This window comes from Delphinus delphis, chromosome 6 (genome assembly GCF_949987515.2).
Source record: "Delphinus delphis chromosome 6, mDelDel1.2, whole genome shotgun sequence".
NCBI lineage: Eukaryota > Metazoa > Chordata > Mammalia > Artiodactyla > Delphinidae > Delphinus > Delphinus delphis.
In genome coordinates, this window is record NC_082688.1 from 63,450,701 (window position 1) to 63,472,657 (window position 21,957).

At 37.2% G+C, this 21,957-nt stretch overlaps 1 protein-coding gene across 8 annotated transcripts in view; it reads right to left on the minus strand.

The window, feature by feature from the left end:
* Positions 1 to 21,957, minus strand: part of NFIB (nuclear factor I B) — a 230,547-nt gene that overhangs the window by 76,759 nt on the left and 131,831 nt on the right. For all 8 annotated transcript variants that reach the window (XM_060014760.2, XM_060014758.2, XM_060014754.2 and 5 more), the window contains one exon: positions 19,662 to 19,715. In XM_060014760.2, coding sequence (XP_059870743.1) covers positions 19,662 to 19,715 — 54 coding nt within the window. The remainder of the gene's footprint in view (positions 1 to 19,661; positions 19,716 to 21,957) is intronic.

Below are 21,957 nucleotides of genomic sequence, written 5' to 3' on the forward strand. Positions count from 1 at the left end.
CTTGAACATTAAAAGAAATGCAGGTAACTTTTTCCTCTAGGATAATTACAAGATTCTTCTTTTTACCCATGAAATACAAAAACTGTAACAGGATAATATTTAGATATTATTACTATTGGCTGGATATGTTAGCCATATGAACCAGCATATTTAGATTATGTTTAGCTCATAAAAGTTTTCTTCATTTGTCCTTGATTCTATTTCTTTCCTAAATGCTCTGATTTCTCACTAAGAACACCTAAATAAATGCTAAATTTTCTATTCTTCCATCATAAACATTTTTCTCACCGTTTTTAACCTCTCTGTTCTTTTCCTCTGCTTTTGGAGCAAATATCTGTATCAGTGATTATTTCCACAGCATCAGTTCTGTTTTTTATTCTTCCAATCCAGATTTTAACTATATGAAAGCAGTTTTAGTTTTCTTGCTAGTCTTTTTTTTTTTTTTTTGTGGTACGCGGGCCTCTCACTGCTGTGGACTCTCCCGCCGCGGAGCACAGGCTCCGGACGCGCAGGCCCAGCGTCCATGGCCCCCGGGCCTAGCTGCTCCGCGGCATGTGGGATCCTCCCGGACCGGGGCACGAACCCGTGTCCCCTGCATCGGCAGGCGGACTCTCAACCACTAAACCACCAGGGAAGCCCCCTTGCTAGTCTTTCTTAACTCACATGGTACTCTGTTCACTGAAGCTATTATTTTATCTGTTCATTTTTCATGTAAGTCCCTTTTTCTAAGCAAACAAAATGTTTTCTCTGAAATTTCTTCTAGTTCTTCATTTTCAAAGATACGTTCTTCTGGATCTTAATGACAGACCCTTTCCCTTGTTCTTCAGTATTTTCTCACCAAGGGCACAGTTGGCTGTTTTCTTTTTACTTACAGGGTAGTCTATCCAAATTTAGGGTTTTGCCTCAAAAAAGCGTACTGTATTTTTAGGTTGAGATTGAGGGCTCTAGAATTCACATAATTGGATCTTATCATTTACTAGCTGGATAACTTTGATTAAATTACTTAATATAAATAAAGAGTAATAATAACCATAATAATGATGATAATAAAATAATAGTGGCTATCATTTATTCAGTGTTACATGCCAGGCTCTGTGATAAGCGCTTTAAACTCTATCTCAGTTCAATTTCCATACTTGCTCCTTTTTTTTATTAATGACTGAATAAATACTTAAATTCTCTACCCCCAATTCTCATTTGTGAAATGGAAATAATAATCGTAATACTGAACTCACAGATTTGAGGTGAATATTAAATAAGAACGCTCATATGAAGTGCTTAGGGTTCAATAAATGATTGTTGGTAATGGCAGTAGTTGTAGTACTAGTAACAGTGTTAGTCGAAGTTCCAATTCCGACCAATTTCTAGTGACTGCGGGTCTTTCATCTAATGAACCTCTACTATAAAGCGGTGGGCTCTTCTCACCCCACCCCTAGATATGTAAGATCCTACCGAGAAGTACATGAAAACCCTTACTTTCTGGAAAGACAGATGGAACCAAGTTTACAGAGATCCTTATCTGTGGTGTTCGGAATTAAGACTCTAGCCCAGAGTGGAGAACTTTTGAAGGATTCCTGTTAGGAAATGGAATCAGACTGCTAGATGTCTTCCCATACTCTTCACTCCCTCTCTATAACCCATTTCCTAACCCTGTTGGTCTCTGGGTTTATAGCCTTTTAAATTGATATAGAAAAAGCTCTGAACCTAGGGAATGATAATGGGGTGTAATCAAACTTTAATGTCTATAATTTCTCAAGGAATCAACACTGCTATCTTTCATGAGATAAAAGATAGGAAAACCACCACGTTTTAGATTAAATGCCACTACACTGGTCATATAGTTATGGGATAAGTCTCTGAGATTCTGATAAAAGGCTCTCCTTTAGTCTTAGTTTTAGTGTGCTTAGAAAAAACTTTCAAGGTTTTACATAGACTCATGGAAGTTTTAGTGAAGAGTTGGGAGAATATGAATGAGAAGTTAAGCCAGAAAGGTGGACTTTATACTGGATAGCTAATGATAATTATTTTGCTGTATGCCTAAAAAGACCTGGATTTAAATCTCACTACTCTTAAGTCAAAATTCTAGCAGCCTTTTTTTCTTGGTAGAACTTGACAAGCTGATTCTATTTACGTGAAAATACAAAGGACCTAAAATAATTTTTTAAAGTTATTATAAACACTTATTATAAATAAGTTACGGAAATCAAGAAGAAACTTGGTATTGCAAAAGACAGACATATAGATCAATGAGATGGACCAGAAATAGACACATAAATATATGGCTATGGATATTTGGTAAGTGTTTATTCCCTTCATATATATGTGTGTGTGTGTGTGTGTGTGTATATATATATGTGTATATACATATATGATATGTATATATGATATATAATAGGTAGATATGCAATTTATTCTATGTCAATTATACCTTAATAAAGTAAAAATAAATAAATTACCTCCTTAACCTATAAACAGTAGTCTCGAAATTTTCAGAAATCAGTATTTCCACATCACAAAAAGAATCACAAATGAATAAGGAACAGTCAATGTAATCAGGAAAAGTTTTGAAAATAATGACTTCCATTACATGCAATTTTTGCTACTTCTAGAAAGCTACCTTACCTGTTTCCACATTCATAATCATGCAGACGCTAGGAACATTCTGGTACACTCACTAAACAGAAGCATAGAACAGCAAACAGGACTTCGCTATAATTCATTTGATTGGGAGAAGAGAACTGGATCCGTCTAAGACTGGTATTCTAAATCAGTAATCATATCAGGGCACTGCAATTCTCAGTCTGATACGTCCCTACAAAATGCATCATCAGACCATGCTACATGAGTTAGGAGTTCAGAACATCTCCGAAACAGTCATATCTAGGGTGTGGTGTACCTACAGGGCAGAAGCAGCCCACCATAACTGTCTCTATGAAACACCCTGCTTTTCCTGACTTAGGTCAGGTTCTGGGGCTGGGGATGTAACCTCAAGAACAAGTTACAATTGATGTAGCCTACTGTAGGTCTAAGCCTCTATTTCATAAATCTTGAACACTGCTGAACCGTCTCTGGCCAGGCATTGCCTTAGATACGGGGTTTACAAATAGAGTTATACAGTCCTCACCTGAAGGTGTTCAGAATCCACTAAGTGAAAAAGACAAGTAAATTGTGATATAGGTGCCGTTAAAGCTGTAAAACTGTACTACAGACAGTTCTGGAAACTTCTGGAGAAGTTTCACTGATGAGGTGTCAAGGGGGGTACATGCATTCTAGGCAGAAAAACAACACAAAGACATAAAGGCTAAGGCTGGATGCAAGGTCCACGTGGGCAGTGGAAGGGCAAGGAGAGAACACACCGTGAAGGGCTGTATTAGACGCCATGGAAAGATTAGGCTTAGCCTAGAGTGGGAACCTTTGACACGGATAGGGGAGGGGAATGAAATAATCAGACTTGCACATTCTGAAGATCACCAGATGTATCACAGGGATAAAGACCCAAGGCAAAAATACCAGGCACAGAAATTAGGAACATTATTAAAATAATCTAGGTGCTCTAGTTAAAAGGAGAGCATGTCAATATTTTTTAAAATAACACATTAAGATTCAGCACTTAAAAAAATATTTTGCCTTCCTCATCTGTTATAAGAGTAACCCCATCAGTGGTCTTTCCTTGTCTCTCTACTTGTCTTTCTAAATGCTCTCTCAAAAACTCATGGACACTCCATGGTTCACCAGTCAACATTATATACTTACTTATTTAGAAAACATTGCTCGGCTTGAAAGAATTCAATTCAGAAGATGACTACAATCCAAAATACGAAATTTTGAAACTAAAAATCCACTACACTTACAAAAGTGCCACAAAATAAACAATGGAGCCAGTATCTTACAATAAATCACATCACTCGCTATTGGTGTCCGTCAGTGGCCTCTGTACCTCACCAGAAAAAGGGGCTCCACTGACGCAGACTGCAGCTCGTTGAGAAATGCACACGTAAACTCGTATCATTTGCCACGTGACTTCCTGTGCCAGGGCTCCCTGGGGCCTCTTCCTTGATCTCCTGAGGTCTCTAAACCCCAGACAAACCCCCCAAATCTCAATCTTAGCCCTGCGTCCCAAACCCTTTTCTCCTGATGGCTCATAAGCACTTTAAAAAAACCATTAAAAAATTACAGCTTTATTGAGATATAACTCTCATACCCTTTTAGAGTGCACAATTCAGTGGTCTGCAGTATATTCAAAGAGTCGTGTATCTATCTAATTCCAGATCATTTTCATCACCTTAAAAAGAAACGCTATACCCATTAGCAGTCATGTATCCATTTCCCCCAACATCTCCAAACCGCTGCCTTTGTGGATTTGCCTATTCCAGACATGTCATATCAATGGAACCATACAATGTATATATTTTAAAAATACATCATGTCACTGTTTGTTTCATGTCATTAACAAGTGCACATGATGATTTTAATGATGATAAGATCAAATCTGAAAGCCAAGTGGTTTTTCTGTGTTCTTCCTCCTGAATGCCTTGGGGAAATGAACATGCTCAGGTATGGAATAGCGGTGGGGAAGGGGATATCTCTGTTGGAGTCAAGAATTAGAAATATTTCAGTGCAAACAGGGAAGTGTCCCTAGTTCTATTACATAAAATAAAATGAAAGAGTGCAAGGCCACTGAAGACCAGCACACAAGTTAAAAGACCCAAAGTTATAACAACTTTGAAAACCAAAACCTGATTTTTTTCTTAAATTCTATGACCACCAATGATACTATTAGGTAAAAGCCAACATGAGTCAAATTACCACACAAAAGTACTTGCTTAAGTTACTTGGTACCTTGATACTTTCTGATAGTTACAGAAAAAGAAAAAAGAAATGAGATTTTAGTTGATCTGCCTAATAAGTTGAAAACACATTTTTTAATCTTGTGAGGTAGAAACAGATGAAAATCTAGGTAGCTAGATATATATATGTATCGACTTAGCATTTTATTCTGCTTGCAATATACAGAATTGATCCCTCTTTACAAGCATGATGCTCTCATATGCAAGGTGGGGTCCCCTGGGTGCCTTTGTATAGGACGATACTTCCAGCAAGCTTAGCTTCTGCAGAGTTCAGTGATTTTAACTAGCCTGGAGCAAGTCCACTCTCTCTGTGATATCGAACAATCCCAGCTTTCCAGCTGTGAGAAGGAAAATGCTTTGCATTATTAAATTGTAGCCATATGCTACAAAAGCCGACCTTGTAAATATGGAGAGGGAAAAGAATTTAAATTGAGAAGAAACTTCAGATGCAGGCGGTCATTGTAAAAGGAACCTGAGATATTTGAGGGAAAGAACTACTCAGGGTAGCAGGCACAGCCATAACCTAACCTAGGCTAATTATGAGGGAGACCTCTTTCCACACGGGGACTCTAACCCTCCCTGTGGGCAACTTAGGCACTCAGCAAAAAAAGAAAAACACGTGACAGTGACGCCTTCCAAAATTTAACAAACTGCAACTTATTTAGCTGCGAGACCTCTTGAAAGTTTTCTGGAACTAGGGGCAGTATAAATGAAGGGCCTACATCAATGTATTAAATTTTCACTTGGACTCTATGTTACCCCGTGATGATGTCATTTCAGATAGCACAAGATCATTCTATGCAGTTACAAAGTGAGGAAGCAGGAAAAACAAAAGCTTGAATAACTAGCTATAGCCCAAGAACGAGTCATTTCTCTCACAGCTTTGTGAAAGGAGAGTATATCTTAGGTTTAAATTACACTTGTGACTGTGTACCAAGTGAGCCCCTGACCTGTGCAAATGTAAAGCACATGAACCTCAAAAAAGGGAACGGAAAGCAAGATGGAGGCCACTGAGCTCCCGCGACTGCAATAACCTGGCACTGAAGCCTCTTCCTTCATTCCTGCCCTGATCCCACAGCCTCAGAAACTCAGCTGCCATCTCTCCCCAAGCTCATTCCCACTGAGGCAAGGGTCACTCAATAGGCCGCTCCATCTCCTCTCCTCACCCCCTGTCCACTGCCCCTTGTCCCGGCAGCCACAGCTATTAAAACTGCCCCCAGGGACTCAAGCGTGGTGCTCTCTGTGAATGCCAGGGGACCCAGACTCTATCCTGCTAAGTCATCTCAACGAAAAGATTTCTCCTCTGTTTCTCTTTGTGGCACGCTCACCAACACTTAGGCCAAGCAGAGACAAGGCCAAACTTTTCTCATTTTTCAGAAGGCGATGCACCACAATAAACTGTGTTATCTATCGGGGGCAGGCAAGGAGAGGCAAGGAGAAAGGTGCCAATAATGCAGTGGGATTACCACTGACTTCAGGTTTTGACCCACGAAAAAAATGAGTTTTAACCCACATTTGCCAATAACTAATTGGGACCTTGGGCAAATCACTTAACCTCTCTGCGTTGTTTTCATAAGTAGAGAAGTTGGACTAGCCGTCGATAAGCACTGACAACCTGATTTTTTTTTTTTTGAGTAATGTTTCCAAGCATGTGTCAAACAAATAAAGATACTGGATTATAGTAGTAAATTACTCATTTAAAAACTTTAACTGTCTCGGGGGTGGAGGGGTATAAAATATAAATATAACATAAAGCAACAATCATAATACAGGTAGAGAGGCCCAACTCTGCCTGGGAGAATCCAGTAAGACAGATGGAAGAGTTCGGACATAACAGATGAACAAGTGTTTGTAGGGCGGATGCGGCAGTTCTGGCAGAGGAAATAGCAGAGCACATGGATGAAAGGGAAAGGAAAGGAACCCAGTATACTTGGTATCTGATACTGAACAGCATTTAAAGCCATGACACAGAATATGGGTATATAAGGAGTGAACCATCAGTTTTCAAGAAAGTCAGATCTGTGTTTTATGAAGTGTATTCCTACAGAGTCTTAGAAAAAGAAAGAGCAAGGAGAGAATAGAGATAAGGTTTTTGCACTACTGGAAGCAAGAAATCATGTGTAGGGCCCAAATAAGGGTAACGGGAACTGAGAGGTGGGGTGGATTTTAAAGAGCTTCCAAAAGAAAAGATGAATGGATACGTGGGGGATCCTGAGAAAGAACTTATGAACTACTCTACCCGAGGGTGTCCGGGGAGATTCCTGTGGCCCTGTAGAGATAAAGTCTGGTAGAAAAGAAAGGGAATTGAATTTTGGAGTTGTCACCCATGCGACCTATACGGAAACGTGTCCACAAAGAAGTTGGGCACGTGAAACATTAGGAGAGAGATCTGTTCCAAAGGTACGCATCTAGGAATAATAAGAGGTGAATGAAACTTAAAAGGCACAGGGGGGACTGAAAACACACAGAAAACTAAAGACAGAAATCTGGTTAATAAGTAACTGAAAGAAAACATTATGGTTCCTGGATTACCAGGAAAAGGCCCTGTTTTCAAGAGCACAGGCAACAAAAGCAAAAATAAACAAATGGGACTACATCAAACTAAAAGGTTTCTGCACAACAAAGGGAACAATCAACAGTGAAAAGGCAACCTATAGAATGCGAGAAGACAGCTGCAAACCATAGGTCTGATAAAGGGTTAATCTCCAAAATATATAAGGAACTCCTACAACAATAGCAAAACAAAACAAAACAAAGACGACTAATAACCTGGTTTAAAATGGGCTAAGGACTTGAATAGCCTCTTCTTCAAAGAAGACATACAAATGGCCAACAGGCATATGGAAAAAGGCTCAACATCACTAATGATCAGGAAATGCAAATTAAAGTTAAAATAAGATGTCACTTCATACCTGTCAGGATGGCATTATCAAAAAACAAAAAAAGACAGTAAGTGCTGTGGAGAATGTGGAGAAACTGGAACCCTTGCACACTGTTGGTAAATGCAAAATGGTGCAGCCACTATGAAACATAACATGGGTGTTCCTCAAAAAATTAAAAATAGAATTACAATACGATCCAGAAATCCCACCTCCAGGTATGTATCGAAAAGAACTGAAATCAAGATCTCAAAGAGATATGTGCACTCCCACGTTCACTGCAGCGCTATTCATAATAGCGAAGATGTGGAAACAACCTCAATGTCCATCCACAGATGAATGGACAAAGAAAATGTGGTATATTCATACAACAAAATACTGTTTAGCCTTTTTTTAAAGGAAATTTTGCTATATGCAACAACATGAATGAATCTTGAGGACATGATGCTAAGTGAAATAAACCAGTCACAGAAAAACAAATGCATGATTCCATCTATATGAGGTACCTAAAATAGTCAGTATCATAGAATCAGAGTAGAACAGTGGTTGCTAGGGCCTGGGACAAAGACGAAATGGGGAATTGCAATCAACAGGCAAAAAGTTTCCGTTTGATCAAGATGAATAAGCTCTAGAGATCTGTTGTACAACACTGTAACTAGAATCACTCAAAAATTTCTTAAGAAGGCAGATCTCATGTTAAGCGTTCTTGCCACAATCAATTTTTTAAAAAAATTAAAGCAAGGATAAAGTTTCAGTAGAGCGTGGTCAGGTGAACCAAATAAATGTTCAAGAATACGGAAGCAGGAATAGAATGGAAAGGAAACACTGGACTCAGGTCATAAAAAGTGAATTTAATGAGAATCATTTCAAGTGGGGACAGAAGTCCAATTGCAGGAGAAATTAAGTAGAAATTTTAGTCTTTTATATTATGTCATGAAAAAGAAGAGCAAGATGGGTCACTTGGTTGAAGGGGGTTGTCTGAATGAGGGACAAAATATGCATTTTTTTTATTTTTTATTTTGCGGTACGCGGGCCTCTCACTGTTGTGGCCTCTCCCGTTGCGCAGCGCAGGCTCAGCGGCCATGGCTCACAGGCCCAGCCGCTCCGCGGCATGTGGGATCTTCCCGGACCAGGGCACGAACCCGTGTCCCCTGCATCGGCAGGCGGACTCTCAACCACTGCACCACCAGGGAAGCCCAATATGCATTATTTTTAAAGTAAGAAGTTGTCAGGAAGAAGTTAATAGAATAAGGGAGATATACTGAGAGGACCAGGAAAAGTAAGGGACAGAGAACATTTTCAATGGAGAGAGACAAGTTGGTAGTTTCAGAAAGAAGGAGCACTATGGAAAGGCAAGTAGGAAAAATATTTATACAATGTGAATACAAGAGACTAAGATATAAAGTGTTGCCAGGGGAAAAGCAATCTCAAAAGATACATTTGTACTCTTTCTCTTGTCATTATTAAAAACTATGTAACAAAATTTCATTCCACGTTTCCTGGCAGGCCAAAAGGCTTACTTTAGGAAAAAAGGACTACCTTAAAACTCAAATTCTATTCCACCGTGAGACTTGAAAATATCTGTTTCTTTTGTCTCTTTTATGTAACCTCTAACATCCTATTCTTATGCATCTTATGATCTGTGACTCTGTTTATGTCATCTAGGGGAGTGCAGTGTAAAAATTCAACACATTTCTATTGGGATTCACAAAAAATGATACTTCTTGCAGAAAGTCTTCTTGATCAACCCAGCTGGAAGAGAAAGTAGGATGAAAGAGCCCTCCCTTTTACCTTTTACTAAGCACCTGCTACTTGCCAGGTATGTTCTCCCATCTAATGTTTACAACTGGCATGGGTATAATTGACTGTGCTGAGTTCCAGAGAAGGGGGCTGATTTGGTCATGGCCCTCATGATCACCGTAAAACTTAGAACCTCGATTCAGGGGAAATTTGTAATTTCAACGTTCATATTCGTTGCACTTCACCACACTCCTTACACAATGGTTGGAAACAGTATTTCACAAATTTGAACTCCCATGACACTTGAGTTGTAGCGGTAAGTAATATTAGGTTTCCACAATATGTATAGAATGTTGTATGTACTTATGGGCTGACACTTTGGGGAGAGCAAGTTTTATGTGTAACTCACTTTTCAATCTTCCACAGCATTTAGTCTAATGCCATGAACAAAATAGATGCCCATTAAATATCTGTGGCTGAAAAATCTACCTACAGACAGCTCTTTCAGGGCTGTTTATTGTTCTTGGTGTGGAATGGTGGAGGACAAATGGCTGTCTCTACTCATATAGAACTGAACCAATCCACGCCCTGTCTCCTGGAATGTAGTATTTAATTCTGAGCTCAGCAACCAGTTGGCACTCAATTAGTAGTATTCATGGCCTAACAGGGTGGATAATTGGGGCGATATAGATAAACCCGCTTCTTTCATGTCCTTATAAAATATTCCTAAATTGTCTTTCTTTTCCCCCCAAAACTAATATTACAAGTGATCAGACTGGACCCATTGTAGAGGCTGGGCATGGTGCCAACTGCGACGTAGATCAACTTTTGAGGAGTGAGTTATACATGAGCAGTCATAATGCAACCTGCAAAAATAAGTAGCTGAGGACTATTGCCTCCTGGACCTTTTAAGATTCATCTGCTAACAAAACTCATTACCTATCCTCTCCTCCTTTACTCTGAGTTCCAACCTAAATTTGAACATTTAAGAACTTTACTAATGGGATGTCTTCAAAAAAGTTAGAGGATAAAGAAGAAAAATGTCTCTGAAACAAAATCTATTAGGAAAAAAATCCTTTGATTTTTGTACTGACTCCCATGGACTTCATTCTCAAATTACTTAAAAGCTTCACCTATTGTGTTGGCCCAAAAGTTTGTTTGGCTTTTTCCATAACATCTTATGAAAAACCCAAACGAACTTTTGGGCCAACCCAATATGATGTCAGGTCTTACCACAGTTAACCCATCCTTTTACTGTCTTTCTATTTATACTTTTATGACTAGAAAGCCTGTTTATAGTCTGTTGCATGTTGTAAAGAGCCGAAATTTAGAATCAAGTATCATGAAATAGTGCATTACCCCCCATAAAAAAAGTTGATTCTGGTGGATATGATAAATAAGGATATGAGAATGAGTGGGCATGAACTTATTAACTGAGGAGTGAATGGACTGTTATAAAAAAAAAAGTCAGAGTGAATTTTCCCCTTTCTCTGACCTTGAACACGATATTCTCAGATAAAACATGCTCTATGAGGTCATGCAGGGCCTATGCAAATATATCTGCCTTCATACGCAAATAGCAGAGAAAAATGTTGTATTATTTCTGTAACTATTAGAGAGTACTGTTTGTCCCAAATGCTAAATTTTGACAAAAACAAAGTGAAAAGTCAAACAAACGTAGGCCCTAGTGATCCCTGCAGATGATGACTACAACTGCAGATGCTAGTTTTCTTGATAATTATTTGGTTGGTTTTCATTAGTTTCATGACAACCATTTGGTAGCTTCAATCTCAGTATCTATAAAGTAGAGTAGGGGAGAAATCAACCTCCAAATTTGTTTGATTTAAAATTTTTCTTAAATGCAAGATCAGCATATTATTATAGTTAATGATACTATTACGGGTCAAAGGAGAAATCAAAAGAGAAATAAAAAAATACCTTGAGACAAATGAAAATGGAAATGGAACACACCAAATTTTATGGGATTCAGCAAAAGCAGTTCTAAGAGGAAAGTTATCGTGACAAAAGTCTATCTCAAGAAATAAGAAAAATCTAAAATAACCTAAATATACACTCAAGGAACTAGAAAAAACAACAACCAAAGCCCAAAGTTAGCAGAAGGAAGACAAAACAAAGATTAGAGCAGAAATAAATAGAGACTAAAATGATAATAGAAAAGATCAATAAAATTAAGAGCTGGTTCTCTGAAAAGATAAACAAAATTGATAAACTTTTATCTAGACTTACCAAGAAAAAAAGATAGATGCCTTAAATAAATAAAATCAGAAATGGAAGAGGAGACATTACACCTGGTACCACACAAAGTATCATAAGAGATTACAATGAACAATTATACTCTAGCAAATCGAACAACCTAGAAGAAATGGACAAATTCCTAGAAACATACAACCTACCAAGAGTGAATTGTGATGAAACAGAAATTCTGAACAGACCAATTACTAGTAAGGATATTTAATCAGTAATCCAAAACCTCCCAAAGAAACAAAAGTCCAGCAACAGACCGCTTCACCAGTGAAATTTTTTTGGACATGTATTTCCTTGTTTAGAAATTTCTAACAGAGCTTCCCTGGTGACGCAGTGGTTAAGAATCGGCCTGCCGATGCAGGAGACACAGGTTCAAACCCTGGTACAGGAGGATCCCACGTGCCACGGAGCAACGAAGTCCATGTGCCACAACTACTGAGCCTGCGTTCTACAGCCCGCAAGCCACAACTACTGAAGCCCACATGCCTAAAGCCCATGCTCCACAATAAGAGAAGCCACCGCAATGAGAAGCCCACGCACAGCAACGAAGACCCAATGCAGCCAAAAATTAATTAATTAATTTTTTAAAAATATGTTAAAAAACAAAAGAAATTTCTAACAGAGCTATCATTAAGTACCTTTGTCAGAAGATGCCTACAAGAATCTAGATTGGAAAACGGGGACAGGCAAGACTGTCAGCTCTTCTTGCAAATCCACACAACATTGGGACAATCAGCCCAGCCTTTGGGTGCAAGGTGATGGATCACCCAAGGTACAGCCCAGCATCCCCCATGTGCAGATCTAGATGAACAGCAGGAAACTTCACAGGTGTAGATTTCAAGTGCAACCCCAAATGACGAATGACTTTCTTTGGTAGTGCCCAAACAAGACACCAGAACAGAATCTGTAGAAAATCAAATCTATCATGATCAGCATTCCTACCTGAATGCAGTTAACCTACCAAACATTCAAAGAAGAATCAATACAATCCTTCTGAAACTCTTCTAAAAAAATCAAAAGCATGTCCAAAGTCACGTTATGAGGTTAGCATTACCTTGGTACCAAAATCAGATAAGGATGTCACAGGAACAGCAATAACAACAAAAATTATAGGCCAATATCCCTCATGTACATAGATGCAAAAATCCTCAACAAAGTATCAGCAAAGCAAATTCAACAATACGTTAAGAGGATCATACACCATGATCAAGTAGGATTTATTCCAGTGGTGCAAGGATGGTTCAATAACCACAAATGATATACTACATTAAGGAATGAAGCATAAAAATTATTTGATCATCTCAATAGATGCGAAAAAAAATTTTGACAAAATTCAACATCCATTCATGATGAAAACTCTCAACAAAGTGGGTACAGAGAAAATGTACCTCAACATAATAAAGACCATATATGCAATCCAACAGCTAACATCACACTCAATGGAAAAGTTGAAACCTTTTCCTCCAAGATCATGAACTAGACTAGGATACCCACTCTCTCCAGTTTTACTTAACATAGTAGTGGAAGTCCTAGCCAGAGCAATTAGGAAAAGAAGAAGAAGAAGAAAAAAAAAAGAAATAAAAGGCATCCAAACTGTAAAGGAAGAAGCAAAACTGGCACTATTTGCGGATAACATGATATTTTATATAGAAAACCCTAAAACTCCATCAGAAAACTGTTAGAACTAATAAATAAGTTACAGGACATAAAATCAATACTCAAAACTCTGTTGCATTTCCATACATTAATAATGACTTAAAAGATAAAGAAATAAAGAAATAAGGAAACAATCACATTTACAATTACATCAAAAAGAATAAAATATCTAGGAATAAATTTAACTATGGAGTTGAAAGAACTGTATATTGAAAACTACAAGACGTTAATGAAAGAAATTGAAGAAGACACAAATTAATGGCAAGATATTCTGTGCTCATGGATTATGATAAATAATATTGTTAAAATGTCCATACCACCCAAAGCAATATACAGATTCTATGCAATCCCTATCAAAACTGCAATGGTGGGCTTCCCTGGTGGCACAGTGGTTGAGAGTCCACCTGCCGATGCAGGGGACGCGGGTTCGTGCCCCGGTCCGGGAAGATCCCACATGCCACGGAGTGGCTAGGCCCGTGAGCCATGGCTGCTGACCCTGCACGTCCGGAGCCTGTGCTCCGCAATGGGAGAGGCCACAACAGTGAGAGGCCTGCGTAATGCAAAAAAAAAAAAAAAAAAAAAAAAAAAACTCCAATGGCATTTTTCACAGAAATAGAAGTTATAAAATTTATATGGAACAAAAAGAGATCCCTAATAGCCAAAGCAGTCTTGAGAAAGAAGAACAAAGCAGGAGGCATCTCTCCCTGATTTCAAACTATATTACAAAGCTATAGTAATTAAAAGAGTGTGGTATTAACATAACACAGACATACAGATCAATGGAACAGAATAGAGAACCCAGAAATAAACCCACACATATATGGTCAATTAATTTTTAACAAAGGAGCCAAGAATATACAATGGGAAAAGGACAGTCTCTTCAATAAATGGTGTTGGAAAAATTGGACAGCAGCCAGATGCAAAAAAATGAAACTGGACCACTATCTTATTGTACTCAAAAATTAACTCCAAATGGATTAAAGACTTGAATGTAAAACCTGAAACCATAAACCTTCTAGGAGAAACACAGTAAGCTCCTTGACATAGACCTTGGTAATGATTTTTAAAAATCTGACACCAAAAGCAACAACAAAAGAAAAATAAACAAGTGGGACTACATCAAACTAAAAAGCTCTGCATAACAAAGGAAACTATCAACAGAATGAAAGGCAACTTACTGAATGGGAGAAAATATTTGTAAATCATATATCAGATAAGGAGCTAATATCGAAAATACATAAAGAACTCATACAACTCAACAGCAAAAAATCAAACAATCTGATTTTAAAAATGGGCAGATCTGAATAGATGTTTTCCAAAGAAGAAAACATGCAAATTGAAACCACAATGAGCTATCACCTCACACTTGTTAGAATGGCTATTATCAAAAAGACTAGAAATAACAAGTGTTGGAGAGGTTACAGAGAAAAGGAAACCCTTGTGCTCTGTTGGTGGGAATGTAAATTGGTAGAGCCACTATGGAAAAGAGAATGGAAGTTACTCAAAAAATTAAAAATAGAACTAGCATATGATCCACAGATTCCACGTCTGAGTATTTATCCAAAGAAAATGAAACCACAAATTCCAAAAGATATATGCACCCCCATGTTCTTTACAGCATTATTTACCATAGCCAAGAAATGGAAACAACCTAAGTGTCCACTGATGGGTAAATGGATAAAGAAATTGTGGTATGTATGTGGTACATACATACAATGGAATATTATTCAGCCATAAAAAAGAACAAAATCTTGGGCTTCCCTAGTGGCGCAGTGGTTGAGAGTCTGCCTGCCGATGCAGGGGACGTAGATTTGTGCCCTGGTCCAGGAAGATCCCACATGCCACGGAGCAGCTGGGCCTGTGAGCCATGGCCGTTGAGCCTGTGCGTCCGGAGCCTGTGCTCTGCAACGGGAGGGGCCACAGCAGTGAGAGGCCCGTGTACAGCAGAAAATAAATAAATAAATAAAAAGAACAAAATCTTGCCATTTGTGACAACATGGATGGACCTTGAGGGCATTATGCTACAGTGAAATAAGTTAGAGAAAGGCAAATACTGTATGATCTCTCTTATATATGGAATATATATAAATATAAATTAAAATAATATCTTAAATGTAAGATGAGCATATTGCTATAGTTGATACACCTTATTTAACTTATTCAATTATTTATGTAATTCCATTTTTGTTCCAGGTAGGATATAAGGTGGTTTATTTGACATTTACCCAATATATGATCTTAATGGTCCCCAGAGGTTTTGCCCCACTATACACAAAAGCTGCCCCACAAAACAGCACAAGCATCCTACAAATTTTGCAAAAAAGAAAAGTAGGATAAGTTCATGTCATTCTAGGTCAGAAAGCTCTGGTTAATGATACTTGGAATGCTTCAGAAGTTTTCATCACAGAATTTGCAAAGTGTCCTAAGATTCAATGTTTCTTTGTTATATTTCCAGCCAAGAGAGAGCTCCCCACAAACCTACAGTCTTCCTGAACTCCAAGAAGAGGCATCCACTTCTAGCTGGCTTAGAGGCAAAAATCAAACTTCTAGATTGCCTTGTTTTCCTTGGATATCAACCACTCCAGCATTAGGTAACTGATTAAGATTGGGAAGTCTAAAAGTTCATAGCCCAAGGGATGTAGAGACACAAAATAATATAGCAAGTCAAAGTGCATTTCAAAAGATTATAATCCAATCACACATATCTTCTAAAAGCGAAAGTAGAGGTTTTAATCATTGTAAATAAAATTAGGTCTGTGTCTAAGTTCTTAAATTAATGGTTTGCTCTCCTTTGCTCCACAACAGTTGTTTGCTATAGTTGAAAGAGGACTCTTGCAGCTCTACTGCTTAGAAGGGATTAATTTACTGTTCAGAAAGAAGTATCTAGATATAAAAATATAACTTTTGACCCCAACATAAATAAGAGAAATGTGCATCATACAAAAAATGAAGTAGCCTAGTGGTTCTTGACCAAAATAACAATGTCATGTCCTTGGACAAAGTCAGACCTTTTGGACACCTTAGCCCAGAAAAGAGTATGGTGCCCATCCCCACTATGTAACAAAGAATAAATACAAAAAATTAAATCACGAAATAGTATAAGGAAATACTGCAAAGACTATTAAGCGCTTTTAAAATAGTAAAATAAACCTACTTAAGCTCTTTTAAAAATAAGTAGCAAATATTCTTCCTCCCCAAAAATGTGTCGCTTTTGTTCAAATGCATATGATTAGCTTGCTAACTAAGTACAAATCCCAATCAGGAAACACAAATTAAAAACTAAAGGCCTATCTGTAGACTCCATACTACAGTCTGAAGAACCTTAAGGTCACCCTTCAGAAGTTCTTCTGAATCAGACAGTCATGTCTGATGCTGGAGAAAACCCAAGCCAGAGGGATGCCCAGTTTGTGGGAGACCCATGCATCTGTACTTATAGAATGACTGGATGTGATCCCACCTTCATGTCAACAGTGGTAAACTGATTTCAAAGGGCCTTTACCTCCAAAAGGGCTTGAATTTTTGCCATCTCTTCCCAAGCTGTTATGAAATAAACACAGAAGTAGATGGTGGCAATGTCCAGGGGTTGCACATCTCCCAGTGGAAAACTACTAGTGACAAGAAAGAGCTGGAACTCAAGGCAATCTTTTTCAAAAGTTTACTTTCTCTTTGTTATAACAATACAAACAGCAAAGTGATTCGACTGTTTCACTGCTCATGGTAGTAGATTGAATTTGCCTGTAAATGTATCATGCCTACTTGATACGGTAATTCAGAGATTTCACATTTCAGCCAAAGCCAGAAAACAGAGATGAAAAGAGGCTCCAAGAGATAAATTATGCTCTAAAAATACCAAACATGCTTATACTTATGAAAAGAGCTTTTAATAATAAGTATAATTTATCCCAATTGACTGCAAAACAAAAACCTTAATAAGTTATGATTTTTCGCATTTCCAGTTAGATACTATTTAATATTTCTAGTGATTTGATTTATGTCAAGTTATTACAGAACTCTTACTTCCATCAAACAGAATTCCTTCATAATCCCTAAGGTTAAGTCCATAATATAATGATACACAAAGCATGTTAAAACGATAGAATGCTTCTGAATCATCAAAGAAAATTCTAATTTTATTCCACTTAATTTTGATATTTTATGTTTCATTATATTCTATCTCTGAAAAACTGGTAACCAATGTACAATTTACATATACATAATATTCAACTAATCAGAATATACATTTACCTACAACGTTCCAGTTTTCAGACATAGTTCACAAAAGGTTTGATTTCCAAGGAAAATTTAAGAGGGAAAATAATAGAGATGCTTTATCTTGATTGTTTCTGCTACCCATATTATATGTAAACAGATAAATTAATAGGTGCTACACTGAATGTAGTAAAGACAATTTAACCAAGCTTCTCAACAAATATTGAAAAATCATATTCTGTCATTATATAACTATCCAGAGATTATTCATTCAGCTCAAGTAGAGAACATTTTAAGTGAGTATGATTCTTTCTGTACATGTTCAGAAATGCATTTCAAACAGTAACAGCTTTATTAATTTCAAACCAAGCTGTCATTCAAATGCAAAGAGCATATCCTTTGTTTAGTCTGACTTAACAATGCTTACCAACTCTTTTTCTAATAAAGGTCCCCCTCCCTGCCAGTTCTTTGTAAAATGAGTGAAGAAGCTTTTAAAAAATGTTTGGATACAATTCACTTTTGGTTATCATGCTACACAGAGAAAACATTAATAACTAAAAAGAAGAAATTTTAGTAAAGTTGAAGACATTACAAGCTAATAAATTTTCTCAACTTCAGAAAATTTCTGACAAATTTTATTATATTCTAAATAGCTCGCTTTCTTGGCCCCATCCACACAAAAAATAAAATAATCAATTTAACTGGAAGTTACATTTAAAATTTTTCAGTTTTTTCAATGTTTTGCTACCAATTTTTAGTCATATTAAATGACTTGGATGAAAGTAAAGAAAAATCAACTTAGTATACATTTTATATCTATACTTAATCAGAATATTTTATCTTTGAAGGATATACTACTTTTGTCATACAATCTGATTTTGTACGATACAGAATAAGTTAATATGCAGTTGGAAAATTTTTTTCGAAGATAAAAATAGAGAACAAAATATAGGCAAGACTCAGAAAGAAAAAAATATATTCTGTTTTGACTTCGCATTTTTACTTACATATTTACTTGTTATATCTTTCTAACATCCTTTTAAAGCAAGAATGCTCTGACACATTTTCTTGTAGTTTTGAGGGTTCTTCAGCCTCACATTAGCAAAGTATTATGACAGGAAGACCAAGCAATTAAGGACCTAAAACTAAGTCTACCTGTGGAAACTTTTATGATTCCCTTTTATAAATTTGGGGGTCTATTTTCAATGAAAAGCCAAATGAGATCATTTTGGAGGTGGAGGTTATATGTGGTCAGTTTGAATTTTTTTACCTGTTTGTTTTGTTTTTGTTAGGTTATTCTTAGAGCATTCTTTTACTAAAGTCACAGATATAATTAAAATTTTTATGAGATTAAAATATTAGAAACTCTTCTTTGCACTAGTTTTTATCTCATGAGAAGAGATACTACTCCTAAATCAGTCAAAATTCTATATCTGCAGCTTTAGGAAAAACAAAACCATGAAGACAGTATGGTTTCTTATAAAAGCCATTTTCAGATCTGGAACAACTTCTGAAAATAAAGAGAGTATTTGACATACATTACACTTAAAGGAAAAGTCTTACTTTCATTATTTCCTGATTCTTGGAATCCCATTAAAAACATTATGGAATAAAAACTCATTTGCAAAAATCCCGCATGAAGACATAACCACTACCACCACAACCTACTTTTTAAAGTAATGAGATTTGATAAACTATAATAAGAGTATGAAAAATTATACTTTTTCTTGTGCATTTTAAAAGAAAGATTAGAAGGATTTTTGGCTTTTCAAACAACAGTGACTTTTAGCACCTGCAAGATATACAGCTATAAAATACATGCATATTCATTTTCAAAGAAACACCAACAAAAAGTAAAACATTAGTGATTAGGTACATACTGATGACGCCAATGTGGAAGTATGTGCCACTGTGAAGGGCCTAAAAAGAATCACATCTTGTCCTGATCATACCTGCCTGCCAGAACAAAATAGGCAGCTGACCAATTACGGGGTGTTTATCTATACAGTGGTACCTTTGTTCTCCAACAATGTCAGATTGCAAACGTCCTGGAACACATATTTACCTGGAGGATTCTTGGCAGGATCATTGTGGCTTGGACTTCCTGATTGTCCAGAATCTGTAAAGAAATCACAGAAAATGTTTTCTTTTTAATTTGTTTTGAAAGAATTTCACAATCCTCAGAAGGACTTAAAAAATTTTTTTTAACGTAGAACAATGAAGTCGAGTGTTTGAATAAAGTATACTTTCCTAAGCCTTTCAGGAGCAATGTTTTATTTATTAAACTAGAAGAACATCTATATATATATATTTTTTTTTTTTTTTTTTCGAGAGGAAAAAAGTAGCGATCTCTAATATTTGTGGGGTAGGGCAAGGCTTTTTTAAAACAAAAGGTCTGGCGACGAAGCCACTAAAGGTGGTTTGAAGGTTGGGCCTGTCAGGAGCAGTAGGAAATAAAGCAGATACATTCCCTAAAAATGCAATCTGAGTGTAATTAAACATGCTTTTTAAAAAAAACCCGAAAATGTTTTTATTCAATGAGTAAAAATACATAGAAACTAGAGTCCGTTTTTCCAGGATTTCAATCGCATACACACATATCCACTCCAATAATCCCCCAACCTACTGGATCCAGGCCCAGGTTTGACTGCATCCCATGATAGCAATCGATTTGCAAACACCAAGAAAAGCATAAATTACTAGGTAGAAACCATCACGGCTTTGTGGAGAGCAAATTGTTGGATCAATTTAATTTCCATCTGTGATAGACGGACAGACTCGGCAGATAAGGAGGAAGAGATCAATGCAGAATATCTGAATTTCCTATCCCACATTGTTCTTCATCGATGCTACAGAAAGGAACATGGAAGCTACAGTACTGTTAAACATGCCTTTCCTAACTAACCTGACACTGTTGTGTTTTGCTCACTCCCCTTTCCTCCATGTCCCCTCTGCATTTATCTGTGTCATTTGCGCCATATTATTATACCCTTACTTGCAAGTTGCTTTGTAATCTTCTTTTATTGGTTCTAGTATTTAAGTTTTGTCTCCTCAACTAAACTGCATGCTCCTAAGCAGAGGCAGAGATTCTGTCTACTTCTTTTGTGTTTTCCTCAGTGTGCTGTTCACGGCTGTGAATGCACTGGGCTGGATGGTTCAGATTCAGCAGCTTTCTTTGCTTGCCTAGAAAAGGCAATTTTGAACTTGATAGTGAATTTCAACAAAATTTCATAGGCGGCCACAGACAAGTCTCTTTCCTGAAACCTGGCCATTATACCCAAGACAGGATCCAGTCTTATTTAAGCAGAAAAATCTTATGCTGGTTTTTTCAGCAGAGTTATTCTGCTCTTCTACTCAAGTTATTAACATACTGCAACTGCTGCTGCTTCTACTATTAACTGCAAGGACATTCTGTTGACTTCTTTCTGTATAAAACTTGGTTATTTATTTCTGCCCTTTGCCTCATGCCTGCTAACTAGATTTAATACTGAGATCGGAACTGTGCCCCTTCATCCCATTTCCTTGTCTTTTTTCTTTTTCTTTTCTTTCCTTTTTTTTTTTTTTGTCCTAGAACAGTTTTTATAAAATCTCAGTAAATATATTTAATGATTCCCACATTATCCTCCAATTTATTTCTTATTTCCCCAAATGGAAAAGAAACCGGTCAGGACCACTCCTGCAATCTCAGTTCTGGCTAGAGTCTTCTACAGATAGTCAAAGAGAGTTAGGTACTCTCCAAAAGGTTTGTCTCATCTCCCATGAATTCTATTAGTTTTTCTGGAATTGAGGCAAGACTCACTGACTTATAACTTAGGAGATCAATCTTTCTCTTTCTTTATTCCCATAAAAGATGGTCCAGGCATGGAGTATGACAGTTACATAAAAAAAGAAAAATTATATGATTTTGCTATAGCCTCAGCTATTTTTGCCTTGAGTTCCTCTGACAAATGTCCCCCAGAATTGACATGACATTCCAGCTTAATTTCTCAAGTGACTCTTAACATTTTGAGAAGTTCCTATTTATGCAGTGTGTACCCACTGACCAGAGCCTCCCCATGTTTTATTTTTCCCTGTAAAGCTACTTCACATTTATGGAGGTCTAGATATTGATCCCCCATGGTGGCTAATGACACCTTCACGATGACACAACATGAGGTAAATTAGGGTTGTCATCAGAGGACATGAGCTGTCCACTCTAGGTGAGCCTTAGTATTTTTAGTTAAATCAACTTCAAAACAGAACCACAAAATTCTTTCCCAACATCTTGTTGCTGAAATTTGGATCCAGTAAAGAAAAATGTCTCTTCCATTCCTGAGAAAGTATTCAGTTAGAACAAGGACACCCCATTACCACAACATCCC